Source organism: Tiliqua scincoides, chromosome 4 (assembly GCF_035046505.1).
Source record: "Tiliqua scincoides isolate rTilSci1 chromosome 4, rTilSci1.hap2, whole genome shotgun sequence".
Classification (NCBI taxonomy): Eukaryota; Metazoa; Chordata; class Lepidosauria; order Squamata; family Scincidae; genus Tiliqua; species Tiliqua scincoides.
Window position 1 is genome coordinate 15696982 of NC_089824.1, and position 20133 is coordinate 15717114.

Genomic DNA, 20133 nt, shown 5'->3' on the forward strand with positions numbered 1-20133 from the left:
AGAATTACTTATTTCCACAATAACCAAGTAAAGTCAACAAAAAATGTTCTTCCCCCTTTACACCATCTCCATCACATTCCTTTTTCTCAATATTTCAGCACATCTCACCTTATGGAAACTTCCATAGAATATTTTCCTTATATCAGGTCCTTCAAAAGTAACAGTCTGGAATTCCCCTTTGTAGTCATAATTAAAGAAAGTCAAGGTTTTTCCGCCATCTGTACAAGTGTGAGAGAAAAACGCATTTCAGAGAGATGCCTACTGAAAGGTTGTTCATGACCTCTTTTGAATAGAGAGTACAAGTTATAAATTTAATAAACTTTATTTAAAAGCATAAGCCAATAAGAAAGTGTAACAAGCAGGACAAAAAGATTATTAGGGGAAAAAATTGCATCAATTGCACAGAAACCTGCCTTAGACAGATCATTAGTTCATCTAGCTCAGCCCTATTACAGGTGCAGCCTATTTATCTGCAGTTTTTTTATCTGCAGATTTGTCTCAAGTAATGTAATGTCTCAAGAATGTGGTGGGGGAACCAAAAGTCTCACACAGCTTTTCTCCTTTGCCCTGTGCTGTCTCGCTCCATTTCCAGGCAGCCCAAAACACTGCAAAAAGGCTCCACCTTGCCCAGGCAGGGAATAGCCCTGGAGCCCTGGAAGAGGTTCCCCTTGCAAAGGAACAGTAACATACCTGGAGTCCCTGAGCCAGCTGAGTCTGAAGAGGGGAAGGGGGGGGGCAAGAACCTCTGTAGCCAGAACACGTGCAGCAAGGTGGAGGTGGAAGTTTCACTCACACTCACACTCACACTCACACACTCTCTCTCTCTCTCACACTCACACACACACACACACACACACACACACACACACACACGGGCAGGTGCGTAGCAACAGAGGGGACTGCTTTAAAAGAGGGGATTGCTTTAAAGAACCCAGGGAGTGTTTGCCAAATCCCCCCCCCCAGATGGTGCAGGCTATCACAAAGCCTTGCCACCAAGCAAAGCATTGCTATTTACAGCCCAATCCTCTCCACACTTTGCTGGGAGTAAGCCCCATTGACTGGAATGGGGCTTACTTCTGAGTAGAAACACATAGGGCTGGACTCTTAAAAGATCAGCATCCCACCTGTGAAAGAAGCTGGGCAGCTGGCAATGGGGAGGGCTCAGGAGGGGGAGGCAGGAGGGGGAGAAGAGGGGATTGCTTTAAAAAACCCAGGGAGTGTTTGCCAAATTTCCCCCCCCCCCAGATGATGCAGGCTCTTGGGAAGCCTTGGAGAGACAGGTGAGCAGAGAGACGGACTACAAGTCCCAGAATACACTGGGACAGAGGAGTTTCCATGATGGTGGTTGGGAGGGTTGCAGGAGCGGCAGCAGCAAAGAGGAGGAGGAGAAGAACCTGCAGCGCTGGGACACAGAGGCTTCCCAAGCAAGCTCACCATTCCAACTGTGAAAGACCCAGGACACCTGGCAACAGGAGGGCTGAGTACAGAGCGGAGGAGAGGGAAATGAGAACAGCTGCCTTAGTTTCCATCCATCTGGAAGTGTCAAGCTGCAGTGTATTTGTGTAACTCTATGGACTCAGCACAACACGTTTTTTATTGATCGTGCCGAGTCACGGAACGGAACTAACACAGATAAATAGGCTCTACCAGTAAAGTAACAGCCTGTATAGATACAGACAGTAGCTCTATAGGGTTTCAGTCGGGAATTTTTCTCTGCCCTATCTCAAGATGCCAAAGACTGAACCTAGAACTATCTGCATAAAAAAGTATGTTGTATCACTGAATAATATCTCCTTTATAGCCCACCAAAGTATACATAACATCCTGTGGGGGGAGAGGGGAAGAAGCACAGCCCTGGAGGAAGTAACGGAATATTTGTTCTGTTTCCCAGGCATAAGCCTTCACTTCCCTGCTGGGTCTACTCAGACCTGCGCCAGCAATTTTTCTGGTGCTAGTTGAGTGGACCTGAAAAGAAGACCAGGAATGGGGGGGGGGAGAGTAGGATATCAGTGGTGCTGCTGACACTGATACCACCCCCTTCCTGGCCTCAACACAAACCCCTCCCACTCTGGTCTCCACCTCATTTCTCCCCTCCCCACCCCATTCTGCCCACCACCCACACTGACACACTAGCGCTAGGGCATCTTTGGAGGCAGCTGGCACATGACCACAGCTGCTCTCCATTTCCAGCAGTGTCCTGGCTGTACAGAATGGTGTGTCATCATTCCACCACTGTGGTACACTGTGCCACCAGTAAGTGAGTTCTGGCAGCGCAGCAGGCACAAAGGATGGTGCCGTTAGCTTTTTAACCCCCTTGAACATTGAAATGAAAAGGTGGACTATAAATAAAACCAAACAGTAAATCAAAATACATACTGTCTAAAATAACTCCAACCAGTGGCTCATATTCTTCATTTAAAATCTCCCAGAGAGCAAATGGTTCCTGGGGTGTTTCAGGGAGTATACGGAAGAGAAAGGTGATAGTGTAGTCTGAAGGAAGCCCCTCTGGGTGTAAATATCTGTAAAAAAAAAAAAAAAGAACATTCCAAAAACTGGTGGTGGTGATGAAGAAGACTCTGAGGGCAACACCCCCCACCTCTCAAACGCAACTGCGCTCTCGAGTCAGCACTTCTGAACTCAATTACAGATCTATATTTTAACAAACCTCTAAATAAAGAATCAAAGAATCATCAGTAGTAGGATAAAACCACTGCACAAAAGAAATGAACCTTCTTTTCTGTCAGGGACAGAAGAACCCATTCTTAAAAGCACACTGAACATTATGTGCTAGTCCTACAATGCACACGCATCAGAATGAAATGGGAATGAGCTGACAGAATTTATCGTTTTGTTTTGGAGATTTTTATCTGCTTTTTAGCATCATATCCACTAAAACAGAGAATTACACTGATAAAAAATATATTAAAATACTCAGAAATATCACAATACAAAAACGGCAACTGTAAGTGGCCAGTAGAGCAGGGATGCGCCTCACTTTTTTCTTCTGCCTCCTCACACAGCAGAGTCACTATGTCCGCTTCTACAGCCACTGAGAAGGGAGAGGGTCCCAGTCCATACATAAGGAGGCAGCAGAAGGTGGAGGTGGTGAGGATGAACTACAGGTTGAGCATCACATATTTAAAAAGCTTCCTCATGTAAAACTCCTGTGACAGATCAGGAGAGAGATCTTGGGTGGTGGTGGACAGGTCGATGAAAGTGTCGACCCAATGTGCGGCGGCAGTGAAGAAGGCCAATTCTATGCTTGGGATCATTAGGAAGGGTATTGAGAACAAAATGGCTAGTATTATAATGCCGTTGTACAATATGGTAAGGCCACACCTGGAGTATTGTGTCCAGTTCTGGTCGCCGCATCTCAAAAAAGACATAGTGGAAATGGAAAAGGTGCAAAAGAGAGCGACTAAGTTGATTACGGGGCTGGGGCACCTTCCTTATGAGGAAAGGCTACGGCGTTTGGGCCTCTTCAGCCTAGAAAAGAGACGCCTGAGGGGGGACATGATTGAGACATACAAAATTATACAGGGGATGGACAGAGTGGATAGGGAGATGCTCTTTACACTCTCACATAATACCAGAACCAGGGGACATCCACTAAAATTGAGTGTTGGGCAGGTTAGGACAGACAAAAGAAAATATTTCTTTACTCAGCATGTGGTCGGTCTGTGGAACTCCTTGCCACAGGATGTGGTGATGGCGTCTAGCCTAGACGCCTTTAAAAGGGGATTGGACAAGTTTCTGGAGGAAAAATCCATTATGGGGTACAAGCCATGATGTGTATGCACAACCTCCTGATTTTAGAAATGGGTTATGTCAGAATGCCAGATGCAAGGGAGGGCACCAGGATAAGGTCTCTTGTTATCTGGTGTGCTCCCTGGGGCATTTGGTGGGCCGCTGTGAGATACAGGAAGCTGGACTAGATGGGCCTATGGCCTGATCCAGTGGGGCTGTTCTTATGTTCTTATGTTCTCCCAGCAAGTAGAAATCTAGCATGCTCAGAAACTTATACAAGGTCAGGATTGTTGTTGTTGTTCAGTCATTAAGTCGTGTCCAACTCTTCGTGACCCCATGGACCACAGCACGCCAGGCCCCCCTGTCTACCACTATCTTTCAGAGTGTGTCCAAAATCATAATCATTGCCTTCGTGACACTATCTAAACATCTCATCCTCTGTTGTCCCCTTCTCCTTTTGCCTTCAATTTTTCCCAGCATCAGGGTCTTTTCTAAAGAGTCCTCCCTTCTCATGAGATGACCAAAGTATTTAAGCTTCAGCTTCATCATCTGTCCTTCCAATGAGCCGTCAGGGTTGATTTCCTGTAGGATTGACTGATTTGATCTCCTTGCAGTCCAGGGGACTCTCAAAAGTCTTCTCCAACACCATAAGTCAAAAGCATCTGTTCTTTGGTGCTCAGCCCTGCTTAGGGTCCAGCTCTCACAGCCATACATTTACTACTGGGAAAACCATAGCAGGTCAGGATAGTTTTCTATTTACACGGTCTTGTCTGGGCAGGAGACGAATGCACTGAAGTCAGCAAGACATCTGGACTGGGGAAGTCAAATGAGCACTAGTTGCATGTATGTATTTTTTTTTTTAATTTGCATTTCTGAACTGTCCTGTCCCTTTGGCTTAGAATGTAATGGTACAATCCATCTACAGCAAAACTCCAGTATTCTGGCATCCAAGAGTTTGAACTCCTGATAGTTCGGCACCTTAATTGTCTACAAGTGCTCCAAACTCGGGAACAGATTCTTGATCTTGCCAAACACAGTCATGCGCACACACAGTTATGCATGGCTCGGTGATGGTGTTACCAAGAGAGGCTATAAAAGCCACTCATAGACAATCTGAGTGGCTTTGCAGTATCGGAAGTATAGCAAGAGACACTAGAGCCAAGGATCACTGAGCGTTCAAGCTTTTTCGTGCCACAACTCCAATCCATCAATCAAGTAATAGACTGGGGACCTACTGTCGATCCACCCCCCCTCCCGAGACCCTATATTCCCACCCCTGCCCCCATTGCTGCCCGCTCCCCGCCCTTATAATGCTCTCCCAGCAGCCTAATTTAGGGGAAATGAGCCTTTTTGTGGTTAAAACAGGGAGAAAAATCCTTGTTGCAAATAACCCAATAATCAATAGCTCCTGTTCTACTTTCTGTCTATCCTTACCCTAGCGGCTACATTGGTGCATCTGCTTTCTCATGCAATGTATACACAGACAGCGTTTCCATTAGTGAGTGCACTGTTATATGGCCTTTCTATGATGAGCTGGCTGATGAACTCAGAAAGTCATGGATAAGGAGACTTTTCAGCCAGCAGAGAATCTACCATTACAGGCTGGTGCTGTCATTATTCCGAGGTTTTAAAATTAGAGAGTATAGAGTCCTCCACTGTAGATGCAATCTTCAATATACGATATACTTCAATATACTCGTATCTCCTGCAATGTTAATGAAATGGCCCATAGGCCTAGTTACGGTAGACTTGTCTCTTGTAGTTAAGCCACCCTTAAGCTATTGGAAGATGAGCAGCCAACTGCCAATGGAAAGATGCTTCCATAAGCTTTCATAATTATATATATGATGTCATTTACGCATTCTGAAACCTGTATGCAGAAGAGTCTAAGCACACTACGTTCTTTATTGTTCCTGTGAGGCAATCTCATCAGCTCAGAACTACTCCAGAGGAAGTGGTTAGAGGACGGCAGCCAAAAAAGAGACAAAGATAAGTCTATGCTATGCTAATTGCATTTTGCATAATTTCATTTCTTCAGTTACCTGGCTAAGACCAAGCAATGAGTTATCATAAGCATTTTTAACTAGGGAGCACATTCCAGAATTCAGCTCCAATAAACTGAAGGGCAGCCCAATCCTGAGCTGCCCGGAGCTCCCGGACCTAGCGGCTCCACGGAGGGCTGCCACCAGATCCTGCGGCTACTGGGGGACACTCCTCGGAGAAGGGGACATTCATCCCCTTCCCCTGAGTAAGGTAAGCAGCCCCGCAATGGGGCTACTCCAGCGGTGACCAAAAGGTCGCCGCTAAAGTAAAGGCGCTTGTGCAGGGTGAGCAGCCCTGCACGAGCGCCTAGTATCCTGCGGAGCTCAGCTCCGTGGATCTGCCTCTCCCCTGCCCCCCGACATGCCTCCCCCACACCCCTGGCCATGCTTCCCCCCTCCCCATAACGCCTCCCCCATGCCCCCAGCCACGACCCCACCTCCCTTCCGCAGCCCGGCAGTTCAGGGGACCGCAGAACTGTGGAACCTGGATGACCGCCAGCCACTATCCCAGCGCCGGCTGGTACTGGGCTAGCTCCGGCGGGAGCCAGGCAGTAAGCCCCGCAAACATGCCTTACAGCACATTTGCGACTGAGGTCCATGGCGTGGAGCCATGCCACGGACCTCAGGATTGGGCTCTGAGTCTTTAAACTCATTTAATTGTGTGTTAGATTACACCTCTGGCATGTTGCAAGCTAAGCAGCATTTGCCATTATTTCATTTAAGGTTGCAGTCCTACCACACTTTCTGGGAGAAAGCCTCATTGACTCTAATGGGATTTACTTCTGCGGTAGGTGTGCATAAGTTGGATGGGTTAACTAACTAAAAAAATGTTGGAATGTGAAATCTAAATTGCTCTGCAACTAGGCTCTAAGCATAATCAAGCGTGGAATATACAGTATCCGTGGTAGTTTGTTCACACATGAATTGAAAAATTGTGCCTCTTGCCTTTTCCCTCAAGACTCAGGGGTGGGGCAGGGACAGTAATGGACCTGCCCCTTGCTGCACCCCAGGGCAAAGGTCCACGATGCCACCCCCGTGCAATGCCACTGCTGCCACCACTGCCACCCCCCATACTTAACCAGCGCAACAGAGCCTCGCACAACGCTGGAAATGACTGGGAAAGCCTTCTGAGGATTCCCCGAGTTCTTAAACAGTACTTCCAGAAAACCAGAAGTACTGCTTAAGATCGCATCAGAAGGCTTCCTGTGTGGTCTGGAGTACAACACGGATGCAGCGCTCGGGGCACTTACCTGCAGCCCCCCTCCAGGCCCGCCACTGGGCAGGGGAGGAGAGTAACATTAAAAGAAGGTGAAAATTATCAACAAGGAAGATGCACGTTAAGAAACTAAGAAATCATGTTTCTTGCTACTTTTTCTCCTGGATACCAAATGCTCGGCTTCCCTTTCACTCTCTATTCTTTCGTTGAAGGTAGACGGTATAAGCTAGCCACATTCTGGAGTTGACCCATAATGGTCACTGGAGCTTACCCTGGGGCAAGGGGACAAATGTCCCCTTACTCCAAGGAGACCTCCAGCAGCCAAAATTCCCCCCTGCAGGAAGCAGAAGAGGCACCACTGCATCACCACACAAGGTGTTAGGTCGGATTGGGCTGGCAGTAACTTAAAAGCGACTAACAACAAAGTCGTTACAATAATAAACATCGCATTTCCAGGCTGACAGCAGATTTCACCTAAAATGAAATTTGAAACAGAAAAGTGCATTCAGTCAACTAAAACTTTGGAGGAATTTCAAGGGAAGCCAAAAGACATTCACTAAGACTAGCCTCATTTGTCAGGGCAGGGGGTATCTGCATATTCCTTAAAAAAAGAAAAAAAGAATGGCTACTACCCTGGGAATATTACAGCTTTAGACTGTAGTAACTTCATGGTGGACACTCAGCAACCAGTTAGGTTCATTAGATCCCCAGTCACAAATTTTAGTCACTGATTTGTATATAAGACTCCCTTCCTGGAATGGTGCCTTTGCACCTCCAAAAGAAATTCCACTGAGTTGAAAAAAAATATTAAATGTTGATTGCTTACATATCATATCACCTGATTGGTTCCAGCTACACTTAAGCATGGCTTCAGTTGGGAAAACGACGTGGCACAGACACATACTGAAGTTTAAACCTCTCACTCCTTCTAGTGCCACGTTACATACTGCGCTCTCTGTAGCCTCCACCCCTCAATCCCAGCATTTGCTAATCACTACAGTTTGCAGAACCCACATGTGCATTGAGTTAGCTTTATCTTTCCCGTTTAACAGTGTGCTCCCTTTCCAGACAAAATCTTGCTCCTGGACCCACTTTCTCTGAAACTCAACCTGCTTTTCTCTTGTGTTTTCGACACTCAACCCTCGTGCCAGAGTGGGATATATGATGAAGGATTTTAACGAATAAGGACTTTTTTTTTTAAAGCATAGGTTTTGCCAAGGTAAAGATTGATACTGGCAACTTTCCAGAGACAGTTTAGGCAGGAGAAATCCTTGCTATAAAGGTTGGGAGGGAAGAATTCACCTACCATTTCAACTTGGGAAGTAAGTTAAATCAGTATTCAGTTTCAGAGGCCTCTTCAGGCACAGATGAGAATGGGGGGGGGCAACACTGACCCCTCCATGTGGCAGGTAGTATGATGCTTCCCGATTTGTTGATTTGTTCTCTAAATAATAAGGAGGCTGGCTTCCTGCTTTTGCCTGGCCATCTCAGTTCCATTTCTAAAGCCCCCCACCCCATCTCAAGCTACAGACCTGCCCAACTAACCTACAGATGCTGGGGGGGGGGCAATGCACACTAAGTTCAGATCTAGATTTGGGTATGTTTCCCCATGGTTCCAGCCTAGCCTTGATATCTTGGCAGCATAAGACTTTAGCACTGCAATCAAGACTTAAAACTTATCAGAAGCCATTCCTGATACTCATATTCCATATTTCATGGATCAAAATGCTTGTCTTTTTTTCTTAAATACTTCCACAGTTCTATGTGGTAACATACATTTTGCACACACTAACATCAATGCAACAAACAGGGTGAGTCTCACATTATAAAGGAACCCTTGTTACAAATAATCTCCTCTTACCCATCAGATACCTGCTTGGAATTCTCCACTTACACCTTGGCAAGGTGTCTCAAGAGAGACACTCACCCCCGTGGGATACTTCTAGGTGCCAAGTGAGTTTCTTCTTTACCCCTCCCAAAACACCACAACCATCTAATTAGCTTAGTGAGACTGCTTTATTTAGTCAGACTGCTTTACACCCCCAAAACACCTTCAGGCACAAAAATACCTTCCAGCTTTTATTACTTTTTGTTGTTTTATTTGTTGTGCTGTAAAAAGCATTGCATTGTGCCTGTGGTAAGACCCCAAATGCTGCCCTCTCCCAAGAAGGTTAAAAGAAGTATAGTAATTTATCATTTGAGCCCTTAAATAATAGTAAACACAGCAACCCCTTGTTGCTTGAGGTAGGCCATCTTCCTCCACCAATGGTATGGCCAGATCTGGTGCTATTATCAAGACAAGACTAATGTAATTAAAGACCCATTGCTATATGCAGATATAGAAATCTTGATCTATTTTCGCTTCAATTTGTGGTTTTTCCCATGATGGGCCATAATTATTTTAATACATGTAATACAAGTATTGTATATTGACAGTACATACTTGGTTGGCTGAGAAACCAAGGCATCTTTATGCAGTCTATAACAGGAGTAGGAATTGAATGTCCCAGGCTCCATAGAAACCCCTTCAACCGTTGCAAATTCTTTTTCAACCAAACCAAACATCTCCATCATTTTAAATCCTGGAAACCACAAAAGTATAATACATGTCACTTCTGTCAATGTGACAGAGTACAAAAGTAAATTAGTATAAGAGATTAATTTTTAAAAATTATTTCTAATGAGACAAGTATCTTCCCATACAAGTAAAATAACAGAAGAAGAACAAAAACAATTAAAACCAATAACCAAACTAACACCTAGATTGCTGGGTTATTGACAAAAGGGAATTAGGGCAGGGTACAAAGCATAAAGTTAAAGAACAAATATATAACATCAAAGCAGATTTTAAAAAATTAACCACAATCATGAAGAGCTGGTCGTGAAAGAAGCAATTAAGAAAATCATAAGCAGGAAATACTATCAGTGTCATTAAAGGGTAATCCACCAATATTGCCTGGGTTATTTTCCTTCCTTTTCCTTTTCTTCTAGTGTTTCATCAATGAACAAAAACCAAATGGTAAGATGGATCGTTGTCCTCCCTCTTTTACAATATGTATGATCAATACCTCCAATACATCCCCCATTCATTCACTCTGCGAGAATAGGCCTGACTGCCACCATTAACATGCCTTGGCAAATTTTGCAGCAAGCAGAAAGCTAGGAAGATGGCCTTGGTGAGGATACAATAGGTACTTATACAGAGGTACTGGCCATTTCTAACAGGCCATTTCAAAATGTTCTCATTTTATCACCACTAAGTAGAGCACTGTGAGCCATGCTGTTCAGAATTCTACATCACAAAGCCCTGAAATGAATAGGATGTTCATGCCTTGTGCAACTGTCATTTGCTTCACTAGGAAGGAAATTGGCCAGGTCAGGGAAAACGCCTGGAGGTAAAAAGCGAGTTGAGCAATAAGTGAGTTGAGCATATGGAGTTACCTCTTACTAAGCCAGGCTCATTGGTCTATCCAGCTCAGGGCCCAATTCTATCCAACTTTCCAGAGATGAACCCAGCCATGCCAATAGGTGTCTGCAGTGGGAGGGCAGTCATGGAGGCCTCCTCAAAGTAAGAGAATGTTTGTTCCCTTATTTCAGGGCTGCATTGCAGGTGCATCAGTGCTGGAAAGTTGGATAGGATTGGGTCCTCAGTGTTTTCTTCTCTGGAAGCTTTCTGCTAAGGCCCAAAGTGGGGTTTTTGTCAGCTCTGAAACCAAAGATCCTTTCAGTGAAGATGCCAGAGCTTAAACCTGGAATCTTCTGCATGTAAAGAACACACTCGATTCAGGAGTCAACAGACATTGGGCTTGCAAGGTCTTCATTGTTTTTATTAGAACACCATCAACAGGTTCAGCAGCTGAATTGTGTGCAAAAGAGTGGCTCGCATATACTCAGAATTAAGGCAAAGGATACCACTGAGAAGACTTTCAGTCAAGGAACTAGTTTCCAGTACAAGAACTGGGCTTCACAGTCCTTTCACACAAAATATACCTCTGAATTTCCCCAAAGTTCAATGCCTATTTTAGAAGCGTGAGGGGAAACCTTTTTATCACTGGAAGGCAGAAATCCTTGCTCAGCTACTGCAAATTGCCAAAAATTTACCTCTAGAAGATTCTAATCTTGTCTTCCGCATCTCCCTATCCTACTGCATACAAAACATGCAATCTAGATAAATCACTTTGAGATCACTTCCTCTGCTAAGTGATCTTAACCAATCATTCTATCTCCATATCAGTTTCACAGCTGTTGTTTTCTCAATATATTTGCTAGCAGGGAAAGCCTGGAATAGACTGTAACCATTTTTTAAAAGTACCATAGAATTGATATGAAGTACTGCTATTAGATGGTTCACCTCTTCTAACAGCCAGGCAATGAACCTTTTCATATTACAAACAGATGCATCAGTCAGTGAAATAGCAGAAAATGGGGCAAAGAATCCGTCAAGAAGACTATACCTGCTAAGCTGTTGCCATCTTTATAAACCAATGGGCAAGCTGTGAGGAGAAAAAGAGAAATTATCAGATATCTTTAATATCTGAGAGAAAGAATATTCACAATTAATATATTAGTATTCGCTTTTCAAGAGTTACAGGTTATCTCAGAGATTGCCTTTTCCCATATCAACCTTGGAGGCCCTGCTCACTCTTCAATTCTAACTGAAATCCATTTGGCAAGTACCGGGGTCAGTCACAATCCTTTTCAGTGGTGGCACCTCACCAGTGGGATGGGTTCCCCAAGGAAGTATGGCAAGCTTCCTTTTTTGTTGATTTTAAGCTATGCTTGAAGAACCCTTTCAGTGCTAGTCCATGAAATTTGCTTCCTAAAGCAAAGCACCAAAGCACCCTCCCTTCCCCTCCAATTTATCTTTTTTCCTATTAAAATCACACCTCTGTCCTTTCAAGCTTCTCTTCCTTTCTTCCTCTTTTACTAGAAAAGGTCAAGAATTGTAGTTCCTTCCTTGGCAGGTTAGCCAGGATGCTGGGCTGCTATGCTGACCCAGAGAACAGGCCTACAGTCTGCTTCCTGAAACAGCCCACTTCAAGCAGTGCTTCATAAAGAATTGGCTCTGATATTTTAATTCTGTTTTTATTTAGTGAACCTCCACTTTGTATTTTAGCTGCTACTGTATTTTTTATTTGCAGTTCCTTTGTTAGTTGCCTATTGCATCAGCTGTTCACCAAGAAAGGCAAAATTTAAATTATCAAAAGAAATGGTATTATTTTATATTCTCATCTTTAGATTGAAAACTAAAATCCTATGGTTGCAATTCAGTGCACACTTACATGCAAGTAAGTCACTGAGACTTCCTTTGGAGTAAACATGCATTGGAATGGGCTATTGCACTGCAGATAAAGTTAGCATGATATCTTATTTTAGCCTGTTTGGACAGTGAAAATAAAATGCAAAATTTTTCTAACCTATTTGGACAATGGAAATAAAAGTAAAAAAATCACTAACTTGCTGATGCCGTTTCGCAAACAAATGTGATCAGTTCATCTTCAATCTTCTTAAAGGCATCAAAGTCATCCACAAAGAAGACGTGTCTTTCACTAGGTTTGCTGCCGATGTTAACCAGTTCTGAATAGTCAGCATCTGCTACTCCAATGGCAAAGATACTGAATCCTAGCGTGTGGGGGTGGGGGGGAGGAAATAAGAAAATTCTTGTGATGAGTTAATTGGCAAAAGCACAAATAAAATTACTCTATTTAATCTTTCGGCTAAACTTAAAACGGAAAAGTGCGCTGCAGTGCGCTTCAGCTGCAGTGCGCTGAAGAAATCACAGATTCAACTCTCACCCCAGTAAACATTAGCTTATCCTTTCAGTACTTTCAGGAAAGAAAAAAAATAAACTTATTTAGGAATTCTCTTTCTTTGGCCAGCCAAGTTTATTTTAGGAACATAAACAACATAGTGAATCAAATGAATAAAGGAGCACACACTACTTTTCCTTATTTCTTTAAATAACGTATGACATCATTCTAACACTTGCTGTGCCAGCACACTAGCTTTGCGACCAGGATGTCTTCACTGGGGTATCAGGACAAAATTATAGACCAGGGACATGAGCCAACAAGTGAAGTCAGTGGATTGAACCCACAAATTGCCTTTTAAAAACTGGGGGGGGGGGTTTGCTTAAAAACCAGTTTGGGAACCCAGAGTGTTATGGTCTTCAACCCAGATGCTTCTAAATTAAGGTGGCAAAGTTAGCAAGGTGGCTGTATCATGTGCTCTCTGACATAAGAACATAAGAATAGCCCCACTGGATGAGGCCATAGGACCATCTAGTCCAGCTTCCTGTATCTCACAGCAGCCCACCAAATGCACCAGGGAGCACACCAGATAACAAGAGACCTCATCCTGGTGCCCTCCCTTGCATCTGGCATTCTGACATAGCCCATTTCTAAAATCAGGAAGTTGCGCATAAGCATCATGGCTTGTACCCCGTAATGGATTTTTCTTCCAGAAACTTGTCCAATCCCCTTTTAAAGGCATCCAGGCCAGATGCCATCACCACATCCTGTGGCAAGGAGTTCCACAGACCGACCACACGCTGAGTAAAGAAATATTTTCTTTTGTCTGTCCTAACCCGCCCAACACTCAATTTTAGTGGATGTCCCCTGGTTCTGGTATTATGTGAGAATGTAAAGAGCATCTCCCTATCCATTCTGTCCATTCCCTGCATAATTTTGTATGTCTCAATCATGTCCCCCCTCAAGCGTCTCTTTTCTAGGCTGAAGAGGCCCAAACGCCATAGCCTTTCATAAGGAAGGTGCCCCAGCCCCGTAATCATCTTAGTCGCTCTCTTTTGCACCTTTTCCATTTCCAATGTCCCCCCTCAGGCATCTCTTTTCTAGGCTGAAGAACCCCAAAGGCCGTATCCTCATAAGGAAGGTGCCCCAGCCCAGTAATCATCTTAGTCGCTCACTTTTGCACCTTTTCCATTTCCACTATGTGCTTTTTGAGATGTGGCGACCAGAACTGGACACAATACTCCAGGTGTGGCCTTACCAATGATTTGTACAATTTGTATCAGGTGTACGATTTGTATCAGGTGGCCCTTTCAGCAATGACAGTTCAGTAGCTGATAGCAGCTGATGGTGGTGCTGGGAGAGCCCAGGTTGGGGGGGGGGGGAGAAAAAGAACTTCCTGGACTGCATTCAGCCCATGGTCCATATGTTTGACACCCTGGGCTAGAAGTTGCCATATACAGCCCCAGAGCCTCCTAAGCAAAGAGAAAGAGATGAAACAAAAACTATTTTCTACGTGAATGGGCCATTACCATCTAGCTGCATCTCTCTGGAGACTTTGTTCACATCATCCTGTGATCGCCCATCTGTGATCACAACCAGTACTTTTGGGATCCCTTTCCTCATCCCCGAATCAAAGGTAAACAAGGCCTGTTGAGCATGTTTAATTGCTTTGCCTGTTTGAAAAACAAAACAAAACAAAACATAGAGTGATGTGGTTAACCCAGGTTACTGTAATGTAACATGTCAGCTTAAGAATAATTCCAAAATGAACATGATCTTGATAATTCTGATTCATGTTCAATGAAAGGATATCTACATGCATTATTTGTCAATGGAAAAAATATGTTCCTAAATTCATATTTAAAGACTTGCTTCCTCCAAATTCTACTTTTAAACTGGATAATTTATTTCAGTTGTATCTTGCTTTTCACCAGAAAGCATGGCTCCCAGATGAGCTACAAATCAATAAAACCAATGAAAGAAAAAGAAAAAACAACAACGGTCACTGCAAAACCTCAAAAGTTGTTTGAGAAAGAAACATCTTAATGTTTGTTCTAAAGGCATTCAAAGGCTTTTTCAGATGAACATCTGTGATGAGTGAGTGCCCCTTGCTGCCTTCCTTCTCAGAATCTAAGTTTCCCTGAAGAAAATCCTCTGTGTAAGATTCAAATGGAAATGTTCCCCGAGACACTTTGAAATTCACACCAATGCAGAAAGGTCTCTTGGTTACACAGACAGGTAGTTTTGGGGATTCCGTGTATTCTTCACCCAGTTTTCCCCAAAGCTAAAGGTCCCAGATAGTCCACCTGCTGAGATTCACCCATGCCAGCCAACTGGGACAGGTAGGAGTGCCCAGGTGGTCACAGGACAGGTAGAAGGACAGGTAGGTGGTCAGAGGCCAGGTGGTCGTAGAACATACAACTGGACAGGACAATAACATCATCCAACTTAGGGCACAATCCTAACCAGGTCTACTCAGAAGTAAGTCCTATTTTGTTCAATGGGGCTTACTCTCAGGAATTTGTGGTTAGGATTGCAGCCTTAGACTTCTTCAGGTCAAGCTCAAGGATGCTTGCATCTGTGTGTACAGTATGGCCTGTCTTGAAGATCTGAGGGAGTAAAATGCTCTCAATTATACACTAGCTCCCTGTTCAGTAACAATTCCACCTAGCACAACAGCCCACCTGTTTTGGTATTTCCTCCTTTGTATGCTATTTGCTGGATGGCTTCAAGGAGAGTCTCTTTTGTTCTGTAGGCATTCAGCTTAAATTCTGTCCTGGGATCATCACTGAACTGAGCAATTGCCACCTGCAAGGAAAAGGCATTTTAAGGCATTAATGAATATGGTGATCAGGGAATGTTGGAGGAAAGTAATCAGGGGGTACAAAAGTTTGGGCCAATCCTTTTGGGGGTACAAAGATTCTTTGGGGCACTTTCCCTTCTCCACTGGATCATAACTTCTAAGAATCACAATATACAAAACTCTGTGGGCTTACCCCCAAACATGAATGGTCGTCTTTACACAATATATGCAAACATTTTCCAAGATTCCTGGAAATTTCCAGCTCCACTCCAGGTCCCTTTTTCACCTGGGGCAAAGGTACGATATACTTCCTGCACCCCCTTCACTTAGACCCAGGAAAGACAGGAAAGTATAAGATCCCAGGAAATTTTTTGGCACTCTCATTTTGTTCCTGGGACCCCTTTTGACTCTGGACCCAGGTACAAATTACCCCTGCACCCCCTTTCATGGGCCCTGTTCTCCAACTAAGGACATAATCCTAACTTGCGCTGGAAACAGGTGGGCCTGAGCTGCATCCAGTGCAAGTTTGGGGCCAAAAGTAGCAAGCCCGAAGCACGGGGAAATCTTTCCCCTTACCCCGTGTTGTGCTGTTACAGCTCCAATGGATTTACTTGGATCTGTGGCACCTGACATCTCTTGTGGTTGGTTTATAAACATATTTGCAATTTCTTATCTTTGTTTATTGCTGTTTCAATTACGGTTCTGATACAGAAATCCTATTTACATTTTAATAGCTGTTATATATGATTTTTATATACAAAGGTCTTGTTCCTCTTGCAATGCAAACCACTGTATATAAATATTCTGAATGCATCAATAATTCTTTTGTTAACTGCTTTGAGTTTTCTTTTGAAATGAAGAGCAGAGTATAAATTCATGAAATGTAGTAAAAGTGAAATGAATTTGCATTCCCTCTGACACCATGTGGTACCCGCCAACTTAGAAAGAAGGAAGCTGCCAATTTAGCAACTTTTATTTACTTTCTCTCCCCGCACAACGGGTGATGTACGAGTAGTAGTTAGATTCAGACTAGTAGTTAGATTCAGGTTTAAATCCCAGCACAGTCATGAAGTTCAGACAATGACCTTGGGCTAGACACTATCTCTCAGGGAAACTACCTCTCAAGATAAAATAGAGAGCAAGGGGAAGAATCACATATACTGGCCTGAACTTGGAGGTAAAGTGGGATGAAACTGTTAGAACTAAATATATGCCACACAGGATTTTAGTGGAGGAGATGGAGCCCAATCCTTTCAATGAGGCAGCAAAACCCTTCCTATCTAAATGGCAGGCACATGAAGAGTGATGGGAGTTCTCGCTAAATTAACTCCTCACCCAAATCTGCAACCTGCAGAAGGAATTCATACTACCTCACAATAGGGTCAGGCCTGCTCACAAGAGCTTCTGGCAAACTTCAAAACTCTTGTTTATTCAATGGGTATTGGATCACAAACCCTGCCACACACTGGACTTTAATTCACAGCACAATGCATGGGATTTGTAGAGAACACTGGACTCTCGTAAGGTTCTCTTATGGCCTTTGGTATCAGAACAGTATAAATGCCTACACCATGTCCCACTGATGTTACTCAGTTCATGCAAACATCTTTTTACGAACAGATGTGTTTGGAGCTCGGTGATAGTGGCATTTAAGTGGCACAGGGTTTTGGTTATGTTTTAATAGAAACAAACTGCACCCAGGGATAATATATAGTGTGACAATTGCAAGTAAAAATTATTACAGCATAGTTTTCAAAAGAATTCATATTGTTTTATATAATAAATGTATCACAGCCGAATTAAACATATTTCTCTCTCACCTGAGTTCCATCAGGGCCAATCTTATCAAGAGCTCCAACAGTGCTATACAGAAAGCCAATTATTTTGTTGAAATTGTCATCTCCAATGCTCCATGACCCATCCACCAAAAACACAAGGTCCGCTTTAGCAGCTTTGCAAACTAGGAACAAAGGAAGTAGTTTGGAATCAGAAATGATACAACTCCCAATATCCAATTCCTAATCTAAACTGATTCCTCCCTAACATATGTAAACCTGCATGCGGCACTCAAGAAATATGAAATGTCATTGAGCAGTTGACCGTCCTTCCCTGGAGTATTCAAAATGGTTTGCTAAACAAACAAAAGCCATTGTTGTAGAGCATCTCTTATTTTACTACAGAAATAGCTTACCTTCTTTTGCAGGTGGAATTGTTGGTTGTGGAGTGGTGGTTGACGGAGTTGGTGGTGGTTGAGTTGGGAAGGGTACTAAGGAAAGAGAAGGAATAACAAGAAAGAACTGTAACAGTATAAGCAGGACAAAGGCATACACTGCTGAGATTTCAGGAAAGCACAAAAGAAGCACAGAATGTGGCACTGAGTACCACATTCTTTTTATCACATTCCATTTATTTTCTTGAAAATCTCAGTTTTCATTTTGTTTTAAAACAGTAAGTTTCTAGTCCTCATGATTGCAAAGGTATATTTTTGTTTCAGGAAACATATTTTTGTTTCTGGAATCCTACTTCCTTCCTGACCCATCTCTCCAAAGTTCAGCTGTTGCATTTGTCTCAGTCTTTATTCTCTCTCCTTTCTACACTCTAAGCCCAGCCTCCTATGGATCTGACATTCACTTTGGCTTATGGGTAAATTCCTTCCCACAAGCAGCTTCTGCTTTTGACAGTTCCTTTAGGAGATTCAAAACTTTCAAGAACTTCTACTGGCACTTTTCAAAACACCTGCCCAGATCCTGTTGGTGGTCACTGCAATTCAGAATCTGAACGTGACAAGACCTTCCAAGACACAGTTGTTGACACCCTGGTACTGATATTCACAGTTCTGGGAGTCAGGAATCCCTAGGATCAGAAATAGTAGCTGGAGGCTTAAGGTGCAGCAGCCAGAAAGCATTGCTCCATTGCCCCAAGCAATGGCAGAAGGCCTGGCTCTGAACATTGACACCAAGCCTGCCCCAATCCAGAGGCTTCACAAAGCCTGCCACTCACAGGGGCTGATATTGCATACCCTTGGTCCTTTCTGCGCCTGAACAGTCCCAGACACTTCATTAAGCTAGATCCCAGCCATAACACATGAAGTTCTTGATTCCAACTGTGGCATCCCTGACACAATGAAATGGAGGAAATCATTACAACATTACATGAGAAGATGGAACATCCGCCTGCTCTTCCTTACAGCAATGTGACCTGCACTTAGATGGTTATATTTTAAAAAATGGTCACTTACATGTTGTCTCCATTATGCTAACACCGGGCCCCTCCAATTCTTGAAGCTGGGTATAAACACTGATTTTGTAGTCTGTACCAGGAATGAGCTCAAAAAAGCAATGTCTTGGAGTCCCTCCACCAACTAGCACTTCTCCATTTGTCCCATCTGAAATGAGAAAGAAAGTTTGTAAAGGAATGGACTTTTGAGAGTCTGTAAGGTGTAGTGGTTAGTGCGTCTGGCTAAGCATAGGGAAGTTCAATTCCCAACTAATCAGTGATCCCCTCCCAGCAGGTTGAGCTAAGCACTATCTTTCAGACTAACCTACATCTCAAGATGGTTGCAAGGATAAAATGGGGGCAAGGAACCATGTGTATTGCCCCGACTTCCTTGAAGGAAAGGTAGCATATAAATTGACATTAAACACCCAAAAGCTACATCTAGTAAAATCTTTGTTAACATCAGCCAAAATGACATAAGGTCTCAGGCATGTTTTCAAGTTTTCCAGACATTTATAAATAAGTTTGTTTATTTTAAATAAACATGACATAATAAAGTGAACCCTACTGAGTAAAAACATACTTCTAATTGTAAGCTCATGCAGACAAGGACGTTTCTCTTTTTGCTTATGCTGTAATGTACCAGATATAATGTATAGGTGGTATTCAATAAATAATAATAATTTTCAATGAGATCATTAATTCAAAATGTACAGATGGAAACATGATACATGATAACAAATGGGAGTCTTGCCATATCTATACTTAAAACTTCCCTAAGATTTATGCCACCTTTTTTGCCCTGCTTTCTCACACACCCTGGAAATCACAGTTTAACAAGGATGCTGGAACTTCTGTTATACCAGGTTCCAAACACAGAATCACAGAGCTCCCTGAGATGAGGGAATGATTACTAAGCCACTTTAGGTAATGTGGATATGCCCATATCTTGCAGCCGATATGCATAAATATGCATATCATATTTATATCTTACAGCAGGGGTGCCCAAACCCTGGCCCTGGGGCCACTTGTGGCCCTCGAGGACTCCTAATCAGGCCCTCAGGGAGCCTCCAGTCTCCAATGAGCCTCTGGCCTTCCAGAGACTTGCTGGAGCCTGCGCTGGCCTGATGCAACTGCTCTCAGCATGACAGCCAACTGTTTGACCCCTTGCTTGAGATGTGGGATGAGGGTTCCCTCCACTGCTTGCTGTTTCACATCTATGATGCAGTAACAGCAGCAAAGGAAAGGCCAGCTGTGCTTTGTGCAAGGCCTTTTATAGGCCTTGAGCTATTGCAAGACCTTCATTCATTTATATATGTTCCATCTCTAATATATTCATTTATGTAAATTTATTCAAAT

The 20133-nt window shown here is 43.4% G+C and overlaps 1 protein-coding gene across 6 annotated transcripts in view; it reads right to left on the bottom strand.

Annotated features, from left to right (window-relative positions):
* Window positions 1-20133, bottom strand: part of COL14A1 (collagen type XIV alpha 1 chain) — a 161205-nt gene that overhangs the window by 49667 nt on the left and 91405 nt on the right. For 5 of the 6 annotated variants that reach the window (XM_066623748.1, XM_066623746.1, XM_066623744.1 and 2 more), the window contains exons 24-33: window positions 18797-18943; window positions 17750-17824; window positions 17379-17518; window positions 15440-15563; window positions 14285-14428; window positions 12463-12627; window positions 11460-11498; window positions 9449-9587; window positions 2377-2519; window positions 109-218 (exon numbers count right to left, since the gene is read on the bottom strand). In XM_066623748.1, the coding sequence (XP_066479845.1) occupies window positions 109-218; window positions 2377-2519; window positions 9449-9587; window positions 11460-11498; window positions 12463-12627; window positions 14285-14428; window positions 15440-15563; window positions 17379-17518; window positions 17750-17824; window positions 18797-18943 (1226 nt within the window). Of the gene's footprint in view, window positions 1-108; window positions 219-2376; window positions 2520-9448; window positions 9588-11459; window positions 11499-12462; window positions 12628-14284; window positions 14429-15439; window positions 15564-17378; window positions 17519-17749; window positions 17825-18796; window positions 18944-20133 lie in introns of those variants that run through there. The other variant, XM_066623749.1, reaches the window with a different exon arrangement.